The 10,093-nt window shown below is 33.0% G+C and overlaps 1 protein-coding gene across 1 annotated transcript in view; it reads right to left on the reverse strand.

Moving 5' to 3' along the window:
- LOC148946740 (interferon-related developmental regulator 1-like) overlaps nucleotides 1-8,562 on the reverse strand; it is a 98,920-nt gene extending 90,358 nt beyond the window's left edge. The window contains exon 1 of the mRNA XM_089096356.1: nucleotides 8,409-8,562. Within this exon, the coding sequence (XP_088952482.1) occupies nucleotides 8,409-8,442 (34 nt within the window). The 5' untranslated portion in view covers nucleotides 8,443-8,562. The remainder of the gene's footprint in view (nucleotides 1-8,408) is intronic.
- Nucleotides 8,563-10,093: the final 1,531 nt, after the last annotated feature.

Below are 10,093 nucleotides of genomic sequence, written 5' to 3' on the forward strand. Positions count from 1 at the left end.
GCTGTTCAGAAGGTTAGAGCCTACCAACTGCTAAAAAAATAAAACAGGAACTTGAATGTTTCAATGAAGTTGCCAAAAATGCAGCTTAATTCTTGATCTTATCTACTGTAGATTCGTGTGTGCTATTTTCTTTTTTATTTATGTTGTATTCAAAGTAGCTATGTTCAAGTAATCCTAAGCAACATGGTGGAGGATGGTCCTATATATTCCACCACCTATCATTCTTGTTTTTTTTGTTCTTGTTTGTCATAGTTGTTTCAATTTATGGGTAGCCTACATAGGTTAAACCAAGAGAGAAGCATTGGCAGAATGCATGGGAAATATATAATTTCGGCTATATATTTGCATGTTAGGGGGGGGGGGTGTAGAGTATAATGGAACTGAAGTCACATTGTGTTAGCTACAATTATTCTGTATGCTATGAAGTAGGCCTAGGCTAAAAATGGCTTTCATAACATGTTTCCTTCTCAATAACCCTTACCTCTAGACCTTTACTCTCCCCCATCAGAGAAATTTTTGGCAGCCTCCATGGTCTAATATGCACCACCACCAGGTAAGGTTTACATTAACAAACTAATCAGCTAGATAAAAAAAAAAACATACCACTAGCATCAGAATTTCATCCTGAGTCTAAATATAAAACTCATTTCTGTCGCAAATTATTTTCAAAATTACTTCTAAGCTTCTTTAAGTTTCTTATAGTTTCCTGTTTTTTTTTTTCACAGAAACGTTTCTTTACTAAATTTTGGCTGAAAGCTCCGATTTGAACTTAAATATACTAAATCATATTGGGCGGTGATTTCATATGAACAATACTAAATCTTGTTGAGCAATGATTTGATATCAGAAATACTAAACAGTTTGAATTATTCATTTTTTTGGTGAAGCTGTACAAAATAGGTCTTCCCTTTTTAGTTTGTTCTTGATTCAGAACTAATACACAGTTTAGAATTTGGACTTTGGTGATATTTAGGCTGAAAAATAGAAAAAAAAAATCAAATTACTCAGATAGAAAAATTTCATTTTCAACTATTCTGATTTGTATATTGCCAGTTATTAGAAAATGTCTATGTGGCAGTCATGTGAAATGTCATACTATACTGCAATAAACAGATTTATAAATAATGATGAAGCAAGCAATAAATTTTTCAGGACTCTTGTTGTCTTATTAACACTATTAATGTGACAAAGCTGCAATACACCATGCAAGTATTGTGTATCTAAAAATATGTGGAAATGCAGCAAGATCAGTGTTATCTAAAAGACCAAAAAGAGAAGATTTTGAAACTATTCAGTATCCAATAGAAAAGGGAGTTTCTTGCATCAGGCCAGGATTAAGCCTCATCAAATCCTGATATTTATAAATCATATTCTGTTGGATCATTGGGACCATCAAATGGTTATTGAAGAACTCCAGATAAGTAAAAAAACAGACATTGACTGGAGGTCTTTTTGCTCAGAAGTTCTGGTGGCTTGGAAAGGAAACCAAGAACCTATAGGAGGGCAGGGTGTTGAAGCTGAAATCGATGAAACAAGAAGAAATTACAACAGGAGAAGGATTTCACTTCAAGTTTGGGTTTTGGTGGAATAGAGAGAGAGAGCAAAAGAAAAATTATTGTAGCCCTGACTAATGGCCAAGAAGGCCTCCAAAGAAACAAGGAAACTTTAATTCCTATTATAAAAAAATACATTAAGCCTGGAAGCATTATTTACAGTGATAAATAGGGAGCTTATAGTACATTGTCCAGCCATGGATATACTCATTACCAAATCAATCATTCATTCAGCTTTGTTGATCCACAGGACTGTTCTATTCATAATCAAAATATAGAAAGCCTGTGGAGATGCTTCAAAAATCACTACAAGAGAGCAGGGATGCAAACAGCATAGATGGAGCAGTATGTGTTGTGCTTCTTATTTCTAAAAAATTTTGAGCAAAAAGACCAACTTCATAATTTTTTTATTGAAGCTGCAAAGCTCTATCCCCCTGGAACCAATAGGGCCCCTAGAGCCCCAGTCAGTGACACCCTTGGTGAATAAAAAAGTGATGATGAAGAGTTAGATATAAGTGATCAGTTTGTTAGTATTAAGGGCTATTTATCTGATATTTGTAAAACTTTATATGAAGCTACCATAAAGTATTTGTTTTGATGAAAGAAGTTTTGCTGTTTTTAAAGAAGCTTAGAAGCAATTTTGAAAATAATTTGCAATGGAAATGAATGTCATATTTTGACTCAGGATGAAATTCTGATGCTAGTGGTAAGTTTTTCCCAAAAAAAATGAATAATTCAAACTGTTTAGTATTTCTCAAATCAAAGTACAAGTAAGTACTGCTCAACAAGATTTATTATATTTCAATTCAAATTGCATCTTTAAGCAAAATTTATTATTTTTAAAATTGAATTGCCACCAAAGACATTTCTTTGAAAAAAAACAACAGAAAAATTGAAAAAAATTGAGGAAACTTAAAGAAGCTTAGAAGTAATTTTGAAAATAATTTGCAACAGAAATGAATGTTATATTGGGACTCAGGATGAAATTCTGATGCTAGTGGTATGTTTTTGGTAAATATTTACCTAATCATATTATTGAGTTATGACTAAAGTGAATATAGCCTACCACTCAATGCCTTTTTTTATGCTCTTTACACATATAATAATAATTTTTGTTAGAAATTAATTTTAGCCCCCATCCCCATATATATACCAATTCTGGTTTTTTTTTTGCACATTAGGGGGGGGGGGGATATTTTTATTTCTGATGTAAATAAGAGGTAAGTTTAAACTTTCTCCCCACCCCCCTAATGTGCCTATATACCCTGAATTGGTATATATAGGGGTGGGGGCTAAAATTCATTTCTGACAAAAATTATTATTATATTTGTAAAGAGCATAAAAAAGCATCAAGTGGTACATTCACTTTAGTTGTAACTCAATAATATGATTTGGTAAATATTTACCATGTTTTTTTTTATCTAGCTAATAATTCTGTTAATGTAAACCCCCACCACCATCATCATAGCCTAGGCTGCATGCTGGAATAAAAGGAGAGATACTTAGACCAATTCAAGCTACAATTGAAGGTAGCATAGCCTAATACCGTGTCGTCTTTCTATAAAAACCCATGGGTAAAATTCTATTTTAGTTACTTTTGGCTATCTGGGAAAGAGGTTGGATTAGGAAAATGAAACTTTCAGGGATGGATCTACATGCTAAGGTATGTCACGGGAAGGTCCTTTGAAGTACCTACCTCCACTCCTTCCCCCCTCTATATAATGGTAAATTACTGCACATTACTTGTTGTTTTAGCTCACATTTCATCCTCTATTGCTATCATAATTATAAATCACTGCTTACCTTACACAACTTCAGCTTTTAAACTTGTTCATTAAAATATATTCCAAAATCCTATTTTCATTTAATAGTCAGTGCTTTAACTTATTTACTATCTAGCTGACATTGCTTATGGAACCCATTTGTGATGTCCCAACTTTTCTTATCATAACCCATTTAACACCTGTATGCAGGTCCCATGACATGGGAGAGCGCTCTATGTTGCTATGACATTTAAAAATTATTAATCTAGGAAAAGTTTTTACAAAAAACAGGTCAGTAAAAAAATCCTAATTGTTTTTAGAGGACAAATTATGTTGAGATGTTTTTATAGGTCCATGTTCTCTTGAACCTTTTTAAATATTTCTGAACACTAATTAATAGAGTGCTAAAAACATCAGAATTGACTTTAGAAGACAAGTTATGTCATGGGAAGATGTTTTTGAAATCCCCCCTCTCCAAAACTCAAAAATTCTACTTTAGAAGCTTATTAAATATTTCTAAAGAGCTAAGACATAGAGTGCTACAAACATCAGAATCTACTTTAGAGGACAATTTATGTCATGAGAAGATGTTTTTGAAATCCCCCTTTGCCCCAAACTCAAAATTTTACAAAATTCTACTTTAGAGGCTTTTTTAAATATTTCTAAAGTGCTAAGACATAGAGCCCTACAAACATCAGAATCAACTTTAGAGGACAAGTTATGTCATGGGAGATGTTTTTGAAATCCCCCTTCCCCCCAAAACTCAAAATTTTCTAAAATTCTACTCTAGAAGCTTTTTAAATATTTCCAAAGCACGCTAAAAACATCAGAATCGACTTTAGAGGCCAAATTAATTCCACAATAATTCCCCCTTCCCCCCAAACTCAATTTTTTTTTTAAATCTCCCTTCCCCCAAACTCAAAATTTTTCAAAATTCTACTTTAGAAGCCTTTTTAAATATTTCTAAAGCACTAAGACCTTGATCACTACAAACATCAGAATCGACTTTAGAGGACAAGTCATGTCATGGGAAGATGTTTTGGAAATCCCCCCCCCCCCAAACTAAAAATTTTCTAAAATTCTACTCTAGAAGTTTTTTAAACATTTCTAAAGCACTAATCGATAGTGCCCTAAAAACATTAGAATCAAATTTGGAGGCCAAATTAATTCTACAATAATTCCCCCTTCCCCCCAAACTCAAATTTTTTTTGAAATCCCCCTTTGCCCCAAACTCAAAATTTTCCAAAATTCTACTTTAGAAGCTTTTTTAAATATTTCTAAAGCACTAAGACATAGAGCACTACAAACATTAGAATCGACTTTAGAGGATGATTTATGTCATGGGAAGATGTTTTTGAATTCCTCCTTCGCCTCAAACTCAAAATTTTCCAAAAATCTACTTTAGAAGCTTTTTTAAATATTTGTAAAGCGCTAAAACATAGAGTGCTACAAACATCAGAATCGACTTTAGAGGACAATTCATGTCACTGGGAATGTTTTTGAAATCCCCCTTCCCCCCAAACTCAAAATTTTCCAAAATTCTACTTTAGAAGCTTTTAAAATATTTCTAAAGCACTAATAGATAGAGTGTTAAAAGCATCAGAATCGACTTCAGAGGCCACGTTATATCACGGGAAGAGGTTTTTAAAATCCCCCTTCCCCCCAAACTCAAAATTTTCTAAAATTCTACTTTAGAAGCTTTTAAAATATTTCTGAAGCACTAAATGATAGAGCGCTACAAACATCAGAATTGACTTTGGAAGACAAGTTATGTCATGGGAAGATGTTTTTGCAATCCCCCCTCCCCAAAACTCAAAAATGTCGAAAATTCTACTTAAGAAGCTTTTTAAATATTTCTAAAGCACTAATAGATAGAGCACTGCAAATATCAGAATCGACTTCAGAGGACAAATTATGTTATGGGAAGATGATTTTGAAATATCCCTTCCCCCAAAACTCAAAATTTTCCAAAATTTTACTTTAGAAGCTTTTTTAAATAATTCTGAAGCGCTAAGACATAGAGCGCTACAAACATCAGAAACAACTTTAGATGACAAATTATGTTATGGGAAGATGTTCTTGAAATCCCCCTTCCCCCCAAACTCAAAATTTTCCAAAATTCTGCTTTAGAAGCTTTTTAAATATTTCTAAGGCACTAAGACATAGAGCACTACAAACATCAGAATTGACTTTAGAGGATAATTTATGTCATGGGAAGATGTTTTTGAAATACCCATTACCTATGATATTTTAACAAAACAAATTTTACCTTAATTTTCAGTTATCAGTTGTTTTTTTTTCTCTGGCTTTAGTTCTGAAAACGTAATTTCAATTATTCGAGCAGAATTTTAAGCCATATCAATGTTACAAGTTATGTCATGGGAAGATGTTTTTGAAATACCATTACCCATTGAAATTTTAACAAAACAACATTTTACCTTAATTGTCAGTTATCAGTTTCTTTTTCTCTGGCTTTAGTTCTGAAAATCATTTGAGCAGAATTTTAAGCCATATCAATGTTTTATTTCCAAGTTTGGGGGGAAGGGGGAATTATTGTAGAATTAATTTGGCCTCTAAAGTTGATTCTGATGTTTGTAGTGCTCTATGTCTTAGCACTTTAGAAATATTTAAAAAGCTTCTAAAGTAGAATTTTGGAAAATTTTGAGTTTGGGGCAAAGGTGAATTTCAAAAACATCTTCCCATGACAAAAAATTGTCCTCTAAAGTTGATTCTGATGTTTCTAGTGCTCTATGTCTTAGCACTTTACAAATATTTAAAAAAGCTTCTAAAGTAGAATTTTGTAAAATTTTAAGTTTGGGGCAAAGGGGGATTTCAAAAACATCTTCCCATGACATAACTTGTCCTCTAAAGTTGATTCTGATGTTTGTAGTGCTCTATGTCTTAGCACTTTAGAAATATTTAAAAAAGCTTCTAAAGTAGAATTTTGGAAAATTTTGAGTTTGGGGTGAAGGGGGATTTCAAAAAAGAATTTGAGTTTGGGGGGAAGGGGGAATTATTTTAGAATTAATTTGGCCTCTCAAGTCGATTCTGATGTTATTAGAGTGCTATCTAATAGTGCTTTGGAAATATTTAAAAAGCTTCTATAGTAGAATTTTAGAAAATTTTGAGTTTGGGGGGAAGGGGGATTTCAAAAACATCTTCCCATGACATAACTTGTCCTCTAAAGTCAATTCTGATGATTTGTAGAGCTCTATGTCTTAGCACTTTAGAAATATTTAAAAGAGCTTCTAAAGTAGAATTTTGAGTTTGGGGTGAAAGGAAATTTCCAAAAAAATTTGAGTTTGGAGGGAAGGGGGAATTATTGTAGAATTAATTTGGCCTCTAAAGTTGATTCTGATGTATTTAGCACACTATCTGTTAGTGCTTTGGAAATATTTCAAAAGCTTCTAGAGTAGAATTTTAGAAAATTTTGAGTTTGGAGGGAAGGGGGATTTCAAAAACATCTCCCCATGACATAACTTGTCCTTGAAAGTTGATTTGGATGCTTCTAGCACTCTATGTCTTTGGAAAATTTTTAGTTTGGGGCAAAGGGGGATTTCAAAAACATCTTCCCATGACATAAATTGTCCTCTAAAGTTGATTCTGATGTTTGTAGCACTCTATGTCTTAGCACTTCAGAAATATTTAAGAAAGCTTCTAAAGTAGAATTTTGGAAAATTTTAAGTTTAGGAGGAAGGGGAATTTCAAGAACATCTTCCCATAACAAAATAGGCCTGTTTTTTTCACTCATCAATGTGCTAAGATCTTACATCTTTTGTCAGAAAATGCTTAAAAGTGGAATCTTTGAACAAAGATCTTATATCTTTGGTTGTTTTTGTGCAAATGTCTTTCATCATTCTGCTCTGATCAGTAGTCTGAGAACAATGATGAGTAGATCATCAAAGTTCTCTCATCATTGTTCTATATGGGAAAACAGTGGCGGTCTTCACACTTATTGCTAACATCAGTGAGCTGTAAGATCTTAGAACAAAGATGAGTTAAAAAATGATAATCTTTGCAGAAAGATGTAAGATCTTAGTGCTAAAAAACGGGCCTAATTTGTCCTCTAAAGTGGATTCTGATGTTTGTAGTGCTCTATGTCTTAGCACTTTAGAAATATTTAAAAAAACATCTAAAGTAAAATTTTGAGTTTGGGGGGAAGGGGGTTTAAAAACATCTTCCCATAACATAATTTGTCCTCTGAAGTTAATTCTGATATTTGTAGTGCTCTATTTATTAGTGCTTTAGAAATATTTAAAAAGCTTGTTAAGTAGAATTTTAGAAATTTTTGAGCTTTGGGGAGGGGGGATTTCAAAAACATCTTCCTATGATATAACTTGTCTTCTAAAGTCAATTATGATGTTTGTAATACTCTATCAATTAGTGCTTCAGAAATATTTGAAAAGGTTCATGAGTGCATGGACCTATAAAAACATCTCAACATAATTTGTCCTCTAAATACAATTTGGATTTTTTTACTGGTCTATTTCTTGTAAAATCTTTTCCTTAATTAATAAAGTTTAAATGTCATATCAACAAGAGTTGTCTTCTACCCCATGGCACCTAGGCTACATGCTACTGTTAAAGGGGTTATGATAAGTAAAGTTGTGACATCACAAATGGGTTCCATAAGCAATGTCAGCTAGATAGTAAATAAGTTAAAGTGATGACTGTTAAATGAAAATGGGATTTTGGAATATATTTTAATGAACAAGGTTAAAAGCTGAAGTTGTGTAAAGTAAGCAGAGATTTATAATTATGATAGTAATATAGGATGAAATGTGAGCTAAAACAACTAGTAATGCGCAGTAATTTACCATTATATAGAGGGGGGAGGAGTGGAGGTAGGTACTTCAAAGTACCTTCCCGGGACATACTTTAGCATGTAGATCCATCCCAGAAAGTTTTGTTTTCCTAACCCAACCACTTTCCAAGATAGCCAAAAGTAACTAAAGTAGAATTTTACCAACCCATGTAATATAAACGTTCCATAGATAGGCCTACTGTCAAGTGATAGCCTACTGGCTTAGTATTAGGCTAGTTACAATCATTCCAGTGGTAGTATCTTAAGCCAACAAAGAGCAAAGCTTACTGATAGTTTTTTTCGAATTTCTTTTGGGACCCATTGCACCAAATCTTCTTATTGGGCATAAATTTTATCAAGAACAATTCTGCACATATCCTATTCCGTTCAATTTCGGTTACTTCTTCCTTCAACTTATTTACGAAAATTGCTGCAACCATCAATGCCCATTATATCCGATAAAATCCAAGTAGTCTGAAATAGTGCTAACAGCGTTACCGAAAACCGCCCAGCCAATAAATAATAAAAATGTCTAACAAAATGTCTAACAAAAATGTCTAAACGCTAACAAAAATGTCTCCACAACAAGGCTTAGTGGAAGCGGCCCAGTAAATTATTTCCACATCCACTCTCTTCAAACTGTTAGCTTCAAATACTCGAAGAATTTTTCATGATTGATTGTGATTCAAACTTTACTCTAATTAAACAGTGAAGAAGAAAGAAAACAATCTTTATGGGCGAAAGAGGAAACGAGCCTATAATTTGGTTTGGGTGAAGAAAACCAATAATCCTTATGAATTACTGTACTTTAGTGGTAGGAAGACATATTAGAACTAGCAGAGACTTTCTAAGGTTACTAGATATGAAAAATGCGTAGTTAGATAGTTTCTTAAGCGGAGTAAAGGGCTGTAGCTGCCGGTTATCTAATTTAGCCAGTTCCCTCTTGGAATTGAATCAGTTATTCAAAATATTTATGAAGAGTTTTCTAATTCCTTTTGGAATTGGAAAGAAAAAACTATTTCCCAAAAAAAGTCTTTTTGAAGAAAAGCTAAGAGCTGCATTCAAACCAAAAATGAGCAGAAATAAAGCAAGATGATAATTACAACTTAAAACAAGTACACACAACTATCCATGAATAAATAAGATAGAAAAACGATAAATTGCAATGACTAATTAAGTTGAACTTGAAATGAACAGAAATTGTCGTAAACAGGAGTAAGGCTAAAGATCTTTAAACCTGCTCAAGGAAAGTGTCATTTCCGCTTTACCGAAAACAAATTTTTCGAGCGCTATATTATTTTTGTCTTAAAATCAATGACAAAGAACGAAAATCATTAAAATATCCAATATTATTGAAAAATAGATGAAAGTGTTTTGTATGTTTAATATACAGTAATATTGTGATAACGTAGTATTTATGGTATTTAAGTGATGTAGTGGTAGATCCCTTTATAAGGGAGATAAACTATGGCCCTAAGGTAATTAAACTTTGGTAGCGTGCCTTAAGCTATGGCCGGACTATTGAGGCGTACCAGCTAGGTATATTCGAGAGACTAATTGTACATTGTAGAAAGGTTTGCTATAACACAATACTTTTATTCAGTTAGCATATCTTAATACGAGGTTTGATAATAGATATATACTCTACTGGGACTGGTTGTCCCAAGTGGACCACAAGTCTCAGAAAACAACAATAATATATGATAATATACTGGAACACTAACAATAATCCGACAATATTCCAAGGTATTTCTAAATCAACGGACCAGAGGTCAGAACGTCATAAAGTTAGTAACCTTCTACCCGTTCCCATAAAATGTATCTTTTATACATTTTTATCAACCACACCTTCCTGGACCCAACCGATGCAATTAGCTAAGAGGTGGTACTTTCTCAATTTCCTGTTAAGCAGAAACTTGGCAGGATGTGTTCCCTATCTTAATAAAAAGTGGTATTTTGAGAATTTTGTATTT

Source organism: Artemia sp. Qi Xiang Cuo, chromosome 11 (genome assembly GCF_049724085.1).
Source record: "Artemia sp. Qi Xiang Cuo chromosome 11, ASM4972408v1, whole genome shotgun sequence".
Lineage (NCBI taxonomy): Eukaryota > Metazoa > Arthropoda > Branchiopoda > Anostraca > Artemiidae > Artemia > Artemia sp. Qi Xiang Cuo.